This window comes from Mobula birostris, chromosome 1 (genome assembly GCF_030028105.1).
Source record: "Mobula birostris isolate sMobBir1 chromosome 1, sMobBir1.hap1, whole genome shotgun sequence".
Lineage (NCBI taxonomy): Eukaryota > Metazoa > Chordata > Chondrichthyes > Myliobatiformes > Myliobatidae > Mobula > Mobula birostris.
The window spans coordinates 233,171,034-233,189,325 of record NC_092370.1 but is presented as its reverse complement, the minus strand read 5'-3'; the positions used below and the strand labels follow the sequence as shown (position 1 = coordinate 233,189,325).

The 18,292-nt window shown below is 40.0% G+C and overlaps 1 protein-coding gene across 1 annotated transcript in view; it reads right to left on the bottom strand.

Annotated features, from left to right (window-relative positions):
• Positions 1 to 18,292, bottom strand: part of sptlc2a (serine palmitoyltransferase, long chain base subunit 2a) — a 146,500-nt gene that overhangs the window by 76,862 nt on the left and 51,346 nt on the right. Inside the window, exons 5-7 of the mRNA XM_072273291.1 lie at positions 14,518 to 14,642; positions 11,826 to 11,919; positions 2,884 to 2,989 (exon numbers count right to left, since the gene is read on the bottom strand). Of these exons, the coding sequence (XP_072129392.1) occupies positions 2,884 to 2,989; positions 11,826 to 11,919; positions 14,518 to 14,642 (325 nt within the window). The remainder of the gene's footprint in view (positions 1 to 2,883; positions 2,990 to 11,825; positions 11,920 to 14,517; positions 14,643 to 18,292) is intronic.

Sequence of the window (18,292 nt, the reverse complement as noted above, 5' to 3'; positions counted from 1 at the left end):
GGGGATGACTGGAATAACTGGATCAGCCCATGATTGAATGGCGGAGCAGACTTGATGGGCTGAATGGCCTACTTCTGCTCCTGCATCTTATGGTCTTACAGTATCCTATGACTTTTGCACAGTACTGCAGATCAGTTGGAAATCCGGGCAGATAGAGTGTGAGGTGTTATAGTTTGGGAGGTCAAAGCAAGACGAAAAGCAGTAGTAAATGGCAAGACCCTTAGAAGTATTAATGAACAGAGGGATCTTGGTGTCCAAGACCATAAACTCACTGAAAGAGGTAGCACAAGTGGATGCAATGGTAAAAGCAAAAATAGGCAAATGAATTGGAGTGTTTGCTTTAAGTAGAGTTTGGACAAATTGTGATCATTTCCTCTGGAGAGTCATGGTGACATTACATTAAGTTTTGATACATTTTTAAAGGTACATAGCCGAGTCTTGCCCCCCACCCTGGGCATGGAGGTGTGTGCGAGAAAAGTGGTGTTTTCTTTTATACAAGGAATACATGCTAGCAATGATGGTAGAACCAGCTATGATAGTAATGATGATTAAGAGTCATCCAAGTTGACACGAACAGGCAAGGAATAGAGGGATAGAGACACATGGAGGCAGATGAAATTATTAGATTAGCATCAGGCTCAATGCAGACACTGGTGGGGTGAAGGACCTGTCTGTGCTGAACAGTTCTAGGTTCTAAATAGCTACACTGCTTGGCTAAACTATTTGCTACATGTAAAGTTTCAGGATGATTGAGATGCAATGAGGAGCTACGTCATCAGTTCAGATTTGGAAATGTGATCGGTTTAGTTTTGTCTTTATGAAATATGTATGTCAACATAATGATGAGCTGCTGCAGTATCGGTTGTCTGCCAAATTCCAGTTTCACCAGCATATGTCAGTTCAACAGCAGCATTACAAATTAACAGCCAGACTGCCAAATGCATTGAATACACACAGAATATTTCTGCACTGATAAAACTTGAGGCTCATGTTACAAAACAACTTACTTCCCGAATGTCATTTCAGAAAGGTTTTAGGAAGGTGTTGAGGTAAGCAAAATACAGCTGAAATTTTTCTTTTAAACAAACGTTTACCAAACTAAATAATTAGCCTTTATCTGCTATGTACAACTCTCAGTTGTTTCAGTCACGAGGAAAGAATTGCTTGTTCATATTACCAGAATGAAGCTGGTGAACAGGAAACCACAGAGAATAGATGAAGCTATTTCTAGATAGGAAAACAATTATTGCTGACAAATTTCAGAGAAGTCCACTTTTAAGACCAAGCAATACCGAGAAATTGGAATGCAGTTGAATAAGGACAGCATTGGTAGTTAATTAGTTTAGTGTAAATTAAAGAGGTGCATGGGAGAGAAGATTAGTTTGGTATGATGCATAAACACAAGAGATTCTGCAGATGCTGAAAATCCAGAGTAACACACACAAAATTCCGGAGGAACTCAGCAGGTCAGACAACGTTTACGGAGTGGAATAAAGAGCCGATGTTTCGGGCTGAGACTCCTTTGTCAGGACAATGACGATATGATGGATGTCTGGCAATTGAAATACAATCCTATAAAGACTGAAAACTACATTCTAAAATGGAAATTCCCCATATTCGGCAGATATAAATTAGCAATACTTGTAATTGTACAGGAGCCTTTAACTTAATATAATTCACAAATGTGAAAAAAGGACTGATCAAAACAGCAAATTAACAAGACAGGTCTTAAAGGTCTTGAGGAACAAACTTAGAGGGGCCTAGTTGACTGATGGCATAACTACCAATGACCAGAGTAAAGGAATAGAAGCTGCAGTAGGTTTGAAGTCAACGGAATGGGAAGTCTGCCAGTTGGAAATGGAAGACGTTACCCATTAAGACTGGAGAAAATTGCAGAGAAATTTTTGGCAACAACATTGCAGTGCTAAATAGCAGCACGTTTGGTAAATGCGAGTCCCAAAATGATTTGTTGATGAAAACACCACAAAATTTCAATTACATTTGGACAACTTCAGAAAAATCTATTAGCAACTTTCAGTTTCATTAAACTCCCAGCTTTCATCTAGGTGTTTTGGCGCAAGGTCACAACAGGAAGGTGGCTGGTGTGAGAATTTGGGGAGAGAATTTAGGGGTGGGTGCAGAGTGATGGCATTCATAAGCGCGAGAGTGTACTAAGTGGGGGAACAGGACTGCTCTGAGGGCTAGAGTAAATGCTGTGGGCCAAACTATGATTGAAGAAAATATGAAAAGTATGTTCTGAGATATAGCGATCATGATACTCCAAATTCTAACCCTTGTTACCAAATCTCTTCTTCACTTTGTATTCTTTGTCAGACAACTCCTATTTTCTCCAACCACCCCACCCCTCCAACCACAAGTTCTGGTCTCGTTCACATCAGTGATTTTAAACACTTCATTGTTGGTTCCCTTGTCGTAAGTTACCTAGGACTGTCCATAGACACTGTCTCAGTGTGATGACAGCAGTAAATGGATTACAATAATATTAGCAAGAATGGGTGTTCTAAGGTCAGTGCGCTTTTGTGTTGTAATTGATTTAAGCTTGAAGCTTATGTACCTTTCTACAAAATGGTTCTGTGATTGAGCTTTTAAACATACTGATATTCGATAACACTTGGAACTACTTGTTTAGAATGCTTTCTACGGCTAACAGAACAACATAAATGCATGTTAAACTGCAGATTGGACAAGGCATTCTTAGATTAAGCATTTTAATATGTTAGTTATTCAACTTAAAAAGGTCTGATACCACAGAGTGCAACATGAATTGCACACTGCATTGAACTCAAAGTGTCAATACAGCATTCCACAGGTCAGCTTGACTAAAAACTTATTCAGACTGGATCCTGCACTTTGTGATTGTACCTGTAAATCCCCTCCACTACAATGAGAATCTTTTTCCATGGTCGGCGTGTTCGCGGCTGCCCGTGCACAATTGCGTCTTTAAGCAATTTATCCAAGCTCTGCATATCTGAAAATAATACAAGCATTGTAATGATGACTACCCAGTTGGCAGTAAACAAACATCTATTAAACAAGTTTGCATTTCCAGTCAATACCAGCTGGTGGATATCCAAAAGAAAAATGTCATCGTTACCTCACAAAGTTCAGAATAAATTTCATGAGAATTGAATCACTACACATTCAAACTCAGTGGGTAAATCCATTTAGCCCACTCAGAAGGAACCTACATAATTCGTGGCAGCTTTCTTTAATGATGTTCCACACTCACTGTCATATCCAGAAGTTGATTAAAAGTAAATCTCTATTTCCCCACAACTATTGCAGTAGGATCAAATGAACATTTCTAAACTGACTTCAAGTTACTAGATAAGGACATCTAGGGTCATGTAACTTAGGTGAGTAAGTGGGCATGAGGCACACACGCACTCAGTGGCCACTTTATTAGGTACACCTGCTCATTAATACAAATATCTAATCAGCCAATCATGTGGCAGCATGCAGACATGGTCAAGAAGTTCAGCTGTTGTTCAGACCAAACATCAGAATGAGGAAGAAATGTAATCCAAGTGACTTTGACCGTGGAATAACTGTTGGTGCCAGATGAGGTGGTTTGAGTATGTCAGAAACTGCCGATCTCCTGGAACTTTCTCACAGAATACTCTTAAGAGTTTAAGAGAGTGATGCAATAAACAAAAAATATCTAGGGAGCAGCAGTTCTGTGAATGAAAGTGTTTATTAATGAGAGAGGTCAGAGGACAATGGCCAGACTGGTTCAAGCTGACAGGAAAGCAACAGTAACACAAACAAACATGCTTACAACAGTGGTGTGCAGAAGAGCATCCTAAATGCACAACACATCAAATCTTGGGGTGATGGGCTACAGCAGAAGACCACAAACATGCATTCAGTGGCTACTTTATCAGGTACAGGAGGTACCTAATCAAAATTCAAAGTAAATTTTATCAAAGTACATACATATCGCCATATCCAACTGAGAGATTCATTTTCTTGTAGGTATACTTAACGAGTCAATAGAATAGTAACTATAACAGAATAAATGAACAACTGCCAAACTTGGGCAATCAAGCAAAGTGCAGAAGACAACAAACTGCAAATACAAAAAAGAAACAATGCAAACAATAAATATGAATATGTGATGAAGATATTTATTGCTTAGTGGCCACTGAGTCTATTCCCCATGTACTGAAGGCTTAACATTGAGGAACTGAATGCCCACATTCCAACAGTAGCCACTGTTGATTATATTTTTTCTGGTTACCATTTACATTAATCCTACAATAACTTTATTATTTTCACCCTTTTTAAGGGAGGGAATTCTAAAATGAAGATCCCAGGCAACCAACTTTACTGCATAGTTAAATGTAATATTTATACAACCTTCAGCAAGTTGACATCCCATTGCCCAGTATTTGGTAATTAACAGTTGTTATACTATAATTTCTCCACCCAAAATTTATTTGAGATACAGTGTAGAATAGGCCCTTGGAGTCATGGGACAATTTACAATGACCAATTAAACAACCAGCTGGGCTTTCCACTGCGGGAGGAAACTTGAGCACCCGGAGAAAACCAGCGTGGTCACGCGGAAAACGTACAAGCTCCTTACAGACAGCAGAAGAAATTGAACCTGGGTTGCTGGTACTGTAAAGAATTGTGTTAACCACTATGCTACTGTGCCACTGTACAATATTTGATCTGGCTTGGAGATTTATTCAATTTTAAGCTTAGACATCTAATCCTTAACATACAAAGAAAATGCAGGAAATAATCAGGTGGGTTAGGCAGATCTTTGCAGTTAATATTTCAGCTTGATGATCTCTTATCACACTCCTTTAGTATTTCCTGTTCTACAATGTCTATCCTTTCAATATGGCATGTAGTTTGTCTAAATACATCAATATCTTTCCCTATATAGCCACCAAATATTATGAACATTCCTCAACCTCTACACATTTATCAAGCTTTCACTGTTTTAATGTCACCCTATATTTTCTGCATTAAGTTTTCTGTAGTATTAAGCTCGGAGAACTGATGTGTCATGCTAATTAGTCAATAATACAAAGTCTTCACATCAAACAGATCAGGATAAATCTAAAAGGAAGATGGTTTTTGTTTTCGTTCTATAACCTTAGTTGCCTTGTATGCAAATCAATTGGCTCAAAAGGTTACAGGTTTCTTTCCCATGGGTGCTGTCTAAACTGCTACACATTTTCACCATTTCAGATTTCTTCCATATACAGTATTTTGCTTTAGCCAGTTATACATTTGATTGGAACTAGAAGAATGATTTTGGAGAGGACTCTCTCAACCAGGAATTGGAAGGGAAGATGAAAGCGCAAAAAGGGAATAAGGCAAAGATTTAATTATTTTATCACTATGTCCCTGTATTCAATAGTCATCATTTTCTGCACTGAACTTTCCTGATTTTGCATAACAAATTTTCCAATTTACAATTTTCCATTTGAGGACGTGTCACACAGTCTGATGCAACAAACTGATTAGTTCCTAGCTTTCTCAGAGGAAAACAGATGCATAGCCACTCATCCGGGCAAGCTTATGTACACCTTTTGCTTCCTTTAAGAGTAACAGTGGAAGGGGGCTTTATTGTTTCTAGTTGTATTGCTATACCACTGGAGGGATGCAATGTGGAGACCCAAGCAATAATGGGCATCGATAAAAAAAGAAAATCAGGAAAAGGTAGTATTTGGCAGTTTGGAAATATTGAAGCTACATCCCAGAAATGGGATTATGTGGCCTGCACACAGAACCTGGATGCACCAAAGCTGTTTACCAAATTACTTGATCAATTAAACCTGCTAAAGGATTCATGCATTGAGGTGTCACGGGAGCACAGTGGATAGCACAATGCTTTACAGTACTAGTGACCCAAGTTCAATCCCCACCACTGCCTACAAGGAGAATGTACATTCTCCCCATGACCACATGGGTTTCCTCCGGGTGTTCCAGTTTCCTCCCGCAGTCCAAAGATGTACCAGTTGGTAGATTAATTGATCACTGTTAATTGTCCCGTGATTAGGCTCGGGTTAAAACGGGATTGCTGGGCAGCAAGGCCAGAAGGGCCTACTCCACACTGTATCTCAATCAATAACTCAATACAGGACATCATAAATATTTTCACAAACTCAAATTCTATACAATATTTAGTTGAAAAATTCCAATTAAAATGTGTTGCATGTTTACATTTACATTATACAAGGATGCGCATGTAATTAAAAAGGGACTGTAGATATTCAGGCCAATCATTGTTACTTTGGGGATCCATTTCATCCCAACCAATTTGAACTTGAGAGCTACACATCACAATTCAGACACAAACACAAGAGATGCTACAGATACCGGAAACACACAAAAGGCTGGAGGAATTCAGTAGGTCGGGCAGCATCTATGGAGGGGGAATAAACAGATGATATTTCTGGCCAAGACACTTCATCAGGTCATTATTTAAGATTCAAGATTGTTTAATGTCATTTCCACTACACGAGTGTAAAAGGAGAACAAAATAATTAAATCAACGTGACTCAGTACTGTTTAAGCCAAAGTGGTAAATAGAAAATCAAAAGAATTTTTATCAATATGTTATCTTTCACAACACACCATGTCTTCAAAACATATTGCTATCAGTGTAGGACCTTTGCAATGTGAAGCATCCAATTTGCCCGTAGCAAGATCCTGAACACGATAATCTGTCTTATAGATGACTGAAAGATAATTATCAACCTAAACACCATGAGCACTTGAAGGTGAGCAAACATACATAAACAATATATTCCAACTCTTACATTCCTTAGCTGGGTGAAAGAGTCCAAGAATACATGTTGTTTAGAGCACAAAGTGAAGCACTGCAAGGATGAAGGATTGCTATTCTAATTCTAATTTGAATGAAATCAATGCCAAATTGGTAACAGTTCTGCTCTGTGAACTTTCATGCAAGGGAAACAATGATTTATTTCAAGAACTGCACCTACTGCAAATTAACCATTTTTATCCAAGATCAGTTCTAGAGTTGAAGAGCACTTGTCGCCCTCAACTGATTTTAAATGTTGTATTTAAACCGTCAAGCAACATTGCAGACTGATGCTATACGCTGGTATCTGTTACACAAGGGCAAATTGACATTTGCAAGCAATTTTAGCAATCAGGGCGCAAATCAAAGCTGATCAATTCCAGTCAGCACTAACACATTGAAATGTGTAATTGGAGAGTCAGTAAGTCTTGGCCCAAAACATTGACCCTCCATATAGATGCTGCCTAATGTGCTGAGTTCCTCCAGTATTTTGTTAAACTACAGACTGTGCAGGTTTCCTAAATCCATTGAGTATGCCATCAATTTGTGGAGCAGTTATTTCATTTTTCTTTGCAATCACCTTTTGCTAGCAAAGGTCAGTGAATAGCTTCGGGCCACATCTTCTGCAAAAGACAGGATCATATCCACAGAAGGATTAATATGGATCAACTATTCCAAGCAAAATTGAAATTTGAAAGATGTATCAGTATTACAGTGGAGTAAAGGCAACTACAGGGGCTTGTGAGAAGAGATAGCCGAAGTTTTTTTGGAAGGAAATACGAGCAGTGATGACTGCAGAGCAACAAAATCTGGAGTTTCTGAGAGCAATTCGGAAGGCACAGAATAGATGCATCCCAGAGATTAAGTAGCATTCTAAAGGGAGGGTGAGGTAACCGTAGCAGACAAGGGAAGTCAAAAGCAGCATAAGCACAAAAAAAAAAGAGCGCATATAATGTAGGAAAAATTAGTGGGAAGCAAGAAGGTGGGGATGGTTTTAAAAACCAGCAGAAGCCAACAGAAGTAACCTCATCAGTAATTTAAAAAAAGAGGATTCTCCATCTGATTTCTGCTTTGACTTAGACCTCTTACACTATTCTAATGAAGCCCATAAAAAGCTCAAAGAACGCGTCATGAATTTGGCCTATCACAGCTCAGGTCATAACATGGAACTCTGGACAGATGACCTTTCCAACCTGCATCAGAACTGGAAAGTCATCTTGCAATGTTAACTGTTACTCTTCCCATAGACAATGACTGACCTGGATGAACGTATCCAGCATTTCTTTTTGCCATCTCACTTCCAACATTTACAACTTATATTTTGCAAAAGCATCTTGGAATCCATTATTTACCAGAGTAACACACAAAATGCTATCTGACCTGCTGAATTCCTCCAGCATCTATAGCAAGGAATAAACAGTCGACATTTCAGGCTGAGACCCTTTATCAGAACTGGAAAGGAAGTGGGTAGAAGCCAGAAGACCAAGGAATGTGGACTTCAGGAAGGGGAAGTTGAGAGGACCAGTCCTCAGAAGAGTCAGCAGTGGAAAGGGTGAGCAAATTCCAGGCTATCAACATTTGAAGATCTAGCCTGGGTCTGACATCGATACAATTACAAATGCGGCACGACAGTGGCTATATTTCATTGGTATGTCACCAAAGACTCTCGTAAATTTTTACAGATGTATTGTGTAGAACATTCTAACTGGGAGCATCACCACCTGGTATAGAGAGGCCTGTGCACAGGAATAGGGAAAAAACTGTAGAAAGTTGTAAACTCAGCCAGCTCCATCACAGACATCTACAGTGGCATGCAAAAGTTTGGGCACCCCGGTCAAAATTTCTGTTACTGTGAATAGTTAAGTGAGTAGAAGATGAACTGATCTCCAAAAGTCAAAGTTAAAGATGAAACATTCTTTTTGCGTGCCTGCGCATGTGTCCGTAATGATGTCTTTTTCATGGCTTTTACAAGGCGCTGAGCGAGAGAGAGAGAGAGAGACACTGTGTGGCACACCACTCCTCACACAGACATTTTTCGCAGTATTTTCCCTTTGTTTTATGAGGTCGAGTTGCGTTCTCGACACTCAACTCGGCATGGATGTTAAGTGTACTCAGGGGGCGGACCCGTCTAGTTTGAAACCCGGGGACCTCTGCTCCCAGGTTCGGCGCCGATGTCGTTGCGCCACCAGCCGGCCCTGAGACATTTTCAACATTTTAAGCAGGATTAGTGTATTATTTTTTGTTTTGTACAATTTTAGAGTGAAAAAAGGAAAGGAGCACCATGCAAAAATTTGGTCACCCCAAGAGATTTGAGCTCTCATAACTTTTACCAAGGTCTCAGACCTTCATTAGCTTGTTAGGGCTATAGCTTGTTCACAGTCATTGTTAGGAAAGGCCAGGTGATGCAAATTTCAAGGCTTTATAAATACCCTGACTGCTCAAACCTTGTCCCAATAATCAGCAGAAATGGGCTCCTCTAAGCAGCTGCCTAGCACACTGAAAATTAAAATAAATGATGCCCACATAGCGGGAGAAGGCTATAAGATAAAGCGTTTTCAGGTAGCCATTTTCTCAGTTGGTAATGTAATTAAGAAATGGCAGTTAACCGGAACGGTGGAGGTTAAGTTGAGCTCTGGAAGACCTAGAAAACCTTCCAAGAGAACTGCTCATAGGATTGCTAGAAAGGCAAATCAAAACCCCCGTTTGACTGCAAAAGACCTTCAGGAAGATTTAGCAGACTCTGGAGGTGCACTGTTCTACTGTGCAGTGACACCTGCACGAATATGACTTCATGGAACAGTCATCAGAAGAAAACCTTTTCTGCGTCCTCACCACAAAATTTAGTGTCAGCGTCAGACACAGACTTACAGTTTAAAACATTATATATAGACTCCATTATTCCAAAGAAAAGTTGCAGTTTCTACCCTGATGTTCCACCAGTTTGTAATAGATGTAAATCTGTGAACAGTAACTTGTCACATTCATTCTGGTCATGTTGTAAGCTTTATGCATACTGGAAAAGTATTTTTCACTGTTTCTCTGAGGCTTTTGGGAAGCAGTAGGAACCAGATCCACCGATAGCCATCCTTGGAGCAACAAACTCCCCATCTTCAGCCAATATGTATGAAAAAGTGGCTGTATTGTTTGGAACGGTGATTGCCAAGAAGTTAATCCTGCAAATGTGGAAAATGGACTCTGTGCCTATGTACAATCTGCGGCTGAGAGAATTGGCAAGTACTTCACATTTGGAGAGACTAAGACTATGTAATGAGGACAGAGGGGACATATTTGAAAGGATATGGGGCCCTGTATTGGCTTTCTTACAGGGTGAGGACTGAGGTTTTTTGGCGTGGTGCACCTCTGCTGTGTATGTTTACTTTATAAAGGCAAAAGTATCTCTCTTTTTTCTCTTTTGTTGTTCAATATTTAATTTGATTTTGCTATGGTTGTGGTTTTTGTGGATGTGCTGTGTTTTTTTTGTCCGTTTATTAGTAATAAATAAAATTTTGAAAGAAAAAAACTAAAAAAAAAATTCAGCGTCAGAAGTTTGTAAAGGAACATCTAAACAAGTCTGATGCATTTTGGAAACAAGTCCTGTGCACTGATGAAGTTAAAATAGAACTTTTTTTGCTGCAATGAGCAAAGGTATGTTTGGAGAAAAAAGGGTGCAGAATTTCATGAAAAAAACACCTCTCCCACTGTTAAGCACAGGGGTGGATCAATCATGTTTTGGGCTTGTGTTGCAGCCAGTGGCATGGGGAACATTTCACTGGTAGAGGGAAGAATGAATTGAATTAAATACCAGCAAATTCTGGAAGTAAACATCACACCGTCTGTAAAAAAGCTGAAGGTGAAAAGAGGATGGTTTCTACATCCTAAACACACCTCAAAATCCACAATGGACTACCTCAAGAGGCGCAAGCTCTAGGTTTTGCCATGGCCTTCACAGTCCCCTGACCTAAACGTCATGAAAAATCTGTGGATAGACCTGAAGAGCACTGCATGCAAGACAGCCCAAGAATCTCACAGAACTAGAAGCCTTTTGCAAGGAAGAATGGGCAAAAATCCCCCAAACAAGAATTGAAAGACTCTTAGCTGGCTACAGAAAGCATCTATAAGCTGTGATACTTGCCAAAGGAGGTGTTACTAAGTACTGCCATGCAGGGTGCCCAAACTTTTGCTTTGGGCCCTTTTCCTTTTTTGTTATTTTGAAACTGTAGAAGACGGAAATAAAAAAGTAATCTTGCTTAAAATATTAAAGAAATGTCATTTTTAACTTTATGCCTTTTGGAAATCAGGTCATCTTTTACTCGCATAGCTATTCACAGTAACAGAAATTTTGACCGGGGTGCCCAAACTTTTGCATACCACTGTACTTCCCCAGCATAGAGGCCACCTTTGAAAGGCAATGCCTCAAAAAGGTGGAATCCATCATTAAGGAACCCATCACCCAGGTCATGCTCTCTTCTCATTACTACCACTGAAGTGGTGGTATAGGAGCCTGAAGACACACATTTCAGGAACAGTTCTTCCCCTCTACCATTAGATTTCTGAATGAACAATGAACTCATAAACATTACTTCACTATTTTTTGCTCTCTTTTTGCACTTACATACACCTTAATGTATTTTATTATATATTGCAATGTACTGCTGCTGCAAAACAATAAATTACACAACATGTGCCAGTGATAATAAACCTGATTCTAATTAAGAAAGCAAGGGTAGGGGGAGTTGTACAAGCTAGTAGGTGACAGGGATGAACTGAGAAGCTGGGAGGTGACTGGTGAAAAAGATAGAGCTGAAGGAGGAATGTGAAGGGGGTGAGAGTGGCCCATGGGAGAGTGCTGTTTGACCTGTTGAGTTCCTCCAGCATTGTGTTACTCTGGATTTCCAGCAACTGTAGAATCACTTGTGTTCATTTATTATTTACTGCTTTTTCCCCCAAAGTTCTTCCCATCTCTGACAGGAATTGTAATTTTTTTGCACAGATCAAGTCTTATTTGTAGTCTACTTACTGTTGTGTTTGAAAACCCTGATGGTGGCACCTGAAAGCCTGGCTCCAAGCACTAACGATGCATGATTTAGTTCATCACTCAAGATCAGACAACCCTGAAGATGGAAAAATAAAGTCATTAAAGTTTAATTAGCTTTAAAAGCTCCAAAGAATAATTGTCTTCAGTTTAAGAAAATTATTTGATCCTTCCTCTCTATAGCATTTGGAACAAAATACAGACCTATGTTTTTTGACTTCTGAGGAAGTACCATATTTGTTCAAAGCCATTCAAACAGAAAGACCATCAAGACTATAAGACAGAGCAATTTAGGCCATTCAGCCTATTGAGTCTGGTTTGCCATTCCATCATGGCTGATACTATCTATTTAACCCCATTCTCCTGCCTTCTCTTCATAATCTTTGACATTGTGAATTAGACCTGCTCACAGCAGGAATATAGTGAATGAACTGTAATCGAACATGCTGGCAATACTAACACTGCCCCAGTTGACCCTCAAAATGGATTCCAATAAACTCTACCATACTTTGTACTGTCAGAGCCATTTAAAAGAAATATTTCCATAAAGCTCAAAGATGTATTCTATGAAAAAAAGGTGTCAGGAGAAGGACGGGTTCATCTATAGCAATTGTTTGTCCAACTTTGTGTTGTTTGCCTTAAGTAGTTTTTCATTGATTCTATTGTGAGTCTTTGTATTTATTGTGAATGCCTGCAAGAAAATAATCTCAGTATATGGTGACATATACTTTGATAATAAATTTACTTTGAACATTGAAGTTAAGGATGGAAAAGTGAAAGAAAAAGCATGAGAGGTTGTAAAGATTAATGGTAGAGTAGACTTTTTAACAAGGTAGCAAAAATAAGAGCAACAAATACAGCAAGACTGCAAGAGCCTCTACAGGTAGATATAAAAGTGTAATTAAATTAAGCAGTTGCCCTTTAGCAAATAAAACTCAAGAATTTATAGTGGAAAATCAGAAAATGTGAAGGCTGAACACATCTCGCATCAGTCATCAGGGCAAAGGTTACTAAAAGCATCCCAATATTTTAAAATAACAAGTGAAAATAAAATGAGATACAATCACAGCTGCTAGCAGACCAATGGGACTAAAGGACAACACTGACCTTTTTTTTGTATCCTGCCTCACCTCCTGAACATGATCAGTATTTCCTGTTTCCGTTTGTGCAGGAGAGGGACAAACTAGGAGCCACTCAAGAGAAATGGAAATTTATGGTCGAGGCTGCTATCTTTAAACCATGTCTATGGCAACAAAGAGGAACCTCTATCTCAGTCTCTCCACCCAGTTCTTAGTCTGCAGCCTTTCAATGAAAATCCCAGGCACATTTTAAAAGTGTGGTGAGTTTCTGCTCCACCAACCTTAGTCAATAGTTCTAAACCTTACCGATATGGTGGAAAAAAGTCACTTACAAACATACTAAGTCATCTTTCCATCAATGTATGCCCCACTACTGGCCTCTCTGCTAAGCCCTTCCTATTCATCTTATCCAGGCCACTCAATGAATTTCCTACTTTGTTTCAAAGCAAACAATGCTTCCCTGGCCATTCTCTCAATAATTCCCCTCTATATTCCTATTAATCTCATCACCCAAACACTGGACGCATCCTGTTTGATGACCAGAAGTGTATGCAGCTGTGACATAACTAGTGTTCAGAATCAGAATCAGGTTTATTATCACTGGCATGTGACGTGAAACCTGTTTTGTACAGATTTAGCGCAACTTCCTCAAACTATGCCTCAGCTAGTTAAAGTAAACACCCTACAAGTTTAACCGTTGTATCCATTGGCCTTGCTCCCTTCAGAGAAGTTAATATGGACTTCAAGATCCTGTTGTTTGCTTGCAGTTCCTTGAATCTTATTATTTTGCTAATAGCTGTACAGAGATCAAGGTCAAAATTTGTCATATGTGGCCTCTTTATTAGATAGTTCCTGTACACCTGCTTGTTAATGTAAATATCTAATCAACTAACCACGTGGCAGCAACTCAATGCATAAAAGCATACAGACATGGTCAAGTTGTTCAGACCAAACATCAGAATAGGGGGAAAAAAATGCGATCCAAGGGACTTTTACTGGAGTGATTTTGGTGACAAATGGGGTGGTTTGAGCATCTCAGAAACATCTCTCTGGGATTTTCATGTGCAACAGTCTCCAGACTTTAGAGAATGGTATGAAAACAAAAAGCATACAGACAGTGGCAGCTCCATGGACAAAAATGCTTCGTTAATGAGGGGTCAGGACTGGTTCAAGAGGCAAGGTGACAGTAACTCTAATAACATGTTACAGTGTACACAAGAGCATCAATAAACAAAGCACATCAAACCCTGAAGATGGTGACAGCAGAAGACCACACGGTTTCCATTCCTGGACCCAAGAGTCCGACCACCGAGTGTATATGTACAGGCGCAAGAAAAACCTACTTGTAGCAGCATCACAGCAACATAACATCATAATGATCAATCCACAGCCAAGGCCTCCTCAAATCAAGCCTACATTTTACCTGTACTTCTAGAGAGGCTACTAAAGTTAGTTTACAGTCCAATTATCTACATCAATTACCTACAAAGATATTGTTCGGTAGATATCAGGTCTTCATTTCTTTACAATACTAACTGCAATCTTCAGAGAAGAAAGTTGGGTGAAGTTTAGAGTGAGGGACGCTTTAGTTAACAAACCTTGCCGACAAGAGCAGGAATATTCATGGAGTTCGTAGCAAATCCCATCCCGAATGCCATAGCTGCATCAACACCCAGGAACCGAGCCACCAATTTTTCCAGTTCTTCATGTTTGTCAAGGTTACCTGAGAACAGATTTGGCCACTTTGAGAATTTAAAATATACTGGCGTGTATTATCGACAAGGCACTCTTGGGATAAATTTCATACGTACGATTAGTCTGAACATCCATAGAAACCGTAGAAACTACAGCACAGAAACAGGCCTTTTGGCCCTTCTTGGCTGTGCCGAACCATTTTCTGCCTAGTCCCACTGACCTGCACACGGACCATATCCCTCCATACACCTCCCATCTGTCCAATTTATTCTTAAATGTTAAAAAAGAACCCGCATTTACCACCTCATCTGGCAGCTCATTCCATACTCCCACCACTCTCTGTGTGAAGAAGCCCCCCCTAATGTTCCCTTTAAACTTTTCCCCCCTCACCCTAAACCCATGTCCTCTGGTTTTTTTCTCCCCTTGCCTCAGTGGAAAAAGCCTGCTTGCATTCACTCTATCTATACCCATCATAATTTTATATACCTCTATCAAATCTCCCCTCATTCTTCTACGCTCCAGGGAATAAAATCCTAACCTATTCAACCTTTCTCTGTAACTGAGTTTCACAAGTCCTGGCAACATCCTTGTAAACCTTCTCTGCACTCTTTCAACCTTATTTATATCCTTCTTGTAATTTGGTGACCAAAACTGAACACAATACTCCAGATTCGGCCTCACCAATGCCTTATACAATCTCATTACATTCCAGCTCTTATACTCAATACTTTGATTAATAAAGACCAATGTACCAAAAGCTCTCTTTATGACCCCATCTACCTGTGACGCCACTTTTAGGGAATTTTGTATCTGTATTCCCAGATCCCTCTGTTCCACTGCACTCCTCAGTGCCTTACCATTAACCCTGTATGTTCTACGTTGGTTTGTCCTTCCAACGTGCAATACCTCACACTTGTCAGTATTAAACTCCATCTGCCATTTTTTAGCCCATTTTTCCAGCTGGTCCAAGTCCCTCTGCAGGCTTTGAAAACCTTCCTCACTGTCTACTACACCTCCAATCTTTGTATCATCAGCAAACTTGCTGATCCAATTTACCATATTATCATCCAGATCATTGATATAGATGACAAATAACAATGGACCCAGCACTGATCCCTGTGGCACACCACTAGTCACAGGCCTCCACTCAGAGAAGCAATTCTCTACCACCACTCTCTGGCTTCTTCCATCGAGCCAATGTCTAATCCAATTTACCACCTCTCCGTGTATACCTAGCGACTGAATTTTCCTAACTAACCTCCCACGTGGGACTTTGTCAAAGGCCTTACTGAAGTCCATGTAGACAATATCCACTGCCTTCTCTTCATCCACTTTCCTGGTAACCTCCTCAAAAAACTCCAATAGATTGGTCAAACATGACCTACCATGCACAAAGCCATGTTGACTCTCCCTAATAAGTCCCTGTCTATCCAAATGCTTGTAGGTTCTGTCTCTTAGTACTCCCTCCAATAACTCACCTACTACCGACGTTAAACTTACTGGCCTATAATTTCCCGGATTACTTTTCGATCCTTTTTTAAACAACGGAACAACATGAGCCACTCTCCAATCCTCTGGCACCTCACCTGTAGACAGCGACATTTTAAATATTTCAGCCAGGGCCCCTGCAATTTCAACACTAGTCTCCTTCGAGGTCCGAGGGAACACCCTGTCAGGTCCCGGGGATTTATCCACTTTAATTTTCCTCAAGACAGCAAGGACCTCCTCCTTTTTAATCTGTACAGTTTCCATGATCTCACTGCTTGTTTCCCTTAATTCCATAGACTTCATGCCAGTTTCCTTAGTAAACACAGATGCAAAAAACCTACTTAAGATCTCCCCCATTTCCTTTGGTTCCGCACATAGCCGACCACTCTGATCTTCAAGAGGACCAATTTTATCCCTTACAATCCTTTTGCTCTTAATATACCTGTAAAAGCTCTTTGGATTATCCTTCACTTTGACCGCCAAGGCAACCTCATGTCTTCTTTTAGCACTCGATTTCTTTCTTAAGTATTTTCTTGCACTTTTTATACTCCTCAAGCACCTTATTTATTCCCTGCTTCCTATACACGTCATACAACTCCCTCTTCTTCATCATCAGAATTGTAATATCCCTTGAGAACCAAGGTTCCTTATTCCTATTCACCTTGCCTTTAATCCTGACAGGAACATACAAATTCTGCACTCTCAAAATTTCTGCTTTGAAGGCTTCCCACCTACCGATCACATCCATGCCAGAGAACAACCTGTCCCAATCCACACTTTTTAGATCCTTTCTCATTTCTTCAAATTTGGCCTTCTTCCAGTTAAGAACCTCAACCCTAGGACCAGATCTATCCTTGTCCATGATCAAGTTGAAACTAATGGTGTTATGATCACTGGAACCAAAGTGCTCCAGTTACACAGACTTCTGTCACTTGTCCTAACTCGCCTCCTAACAGGAGATCCAATATTGCATCCCCTCTAGTTGGTCCCTCTATATATTGATTTAGAAAACTTTCCTGAACACATTTTACAAACTCTAAACCATCTAGACCCTTAACAGTATGGGAGACCCAATCAATATATGGAAAATTAAAATCCCCTATCACCACAACTTTGTTTCCTGCAGTTGCCTGCTATCTCTCTGCAGATTTGCACTTCCAATTCTCTTTGACTATTGGGTATCCAATATCTGTATCTGTAGTACCCTTTTCTCACCACTACCATCAGTCAGGAGGTGCAGAAGTCTTAGGTCCCACATCACTAGGTTCAGCAATAGATACTACCCCTACAACTATCAGGTTCCTGTAATGGCATGGATAACTTCATTCACCACTATTCTGAACTGATTCTACAACCTACAGTCCCACTTTCAAAAACTCTTGCAACTCAAGTTCTTGGTACTATTTGTCTTCTTTTGGACATTGGTTATTTGTCAGAATTTATGTACTTTTAGCCCTTAAGTATATGAAGAGTAAAAGAGTGACATGGGCAGATATAGGAACGATTGAAAATGATGCTGGAGAAATTAAAATGGGCAACAAAGAGATGGCAGAGGAACTGAATGAGTATTTTGCATCAGTCTTCGCAGTGGAAGACATTAGCAACATACCTGATAGCCAGAGGTCTCAGGGAATAGAATTAGGTACAGTCAAGATTACTAGAGAGGAAGTGCTTGGGAAGCTAAATGGATTAAGAATAGGTAAGACTCCCGGACCGGATGAGGTGCACCCACAGGTTCTGAAGGTGGCGGCTTTGGAGATTATGGAGGCACTGGAAATGATCTTCCAGGAAATCAATAGACTCTGGCATAGTTCCAGAGGACTGGAAGGTCGCAAATATAGTTCCGCTGTTTAAGAAAGGAGGAAGGCAGCAAAAAGAAAATTACAGACCTATTAGTCTGACATTGGTAGTTGGAAAGTTATCGGAGTCGATCCTCAAGGACGAGGTTATGAAATACCTCGAGGTGCATGACAAGGTTGGCCCAAGCCAGCATGGTTTCATGAAGGGAAGATCCTGCCTCACCAACCTATTGGGATTTTTTGAGGTAATCTCAAATAAGATTGATAAGGGAGAGGCTGTGGATATTGTGTATTTGGATTTTCAAAAGGACTTCCATAAGTTGCTGCATAACAGGCTGCTTAATAAGATGAGAGTCCATGGAATTACAGGAAAGATATTGGAATGGGTGGA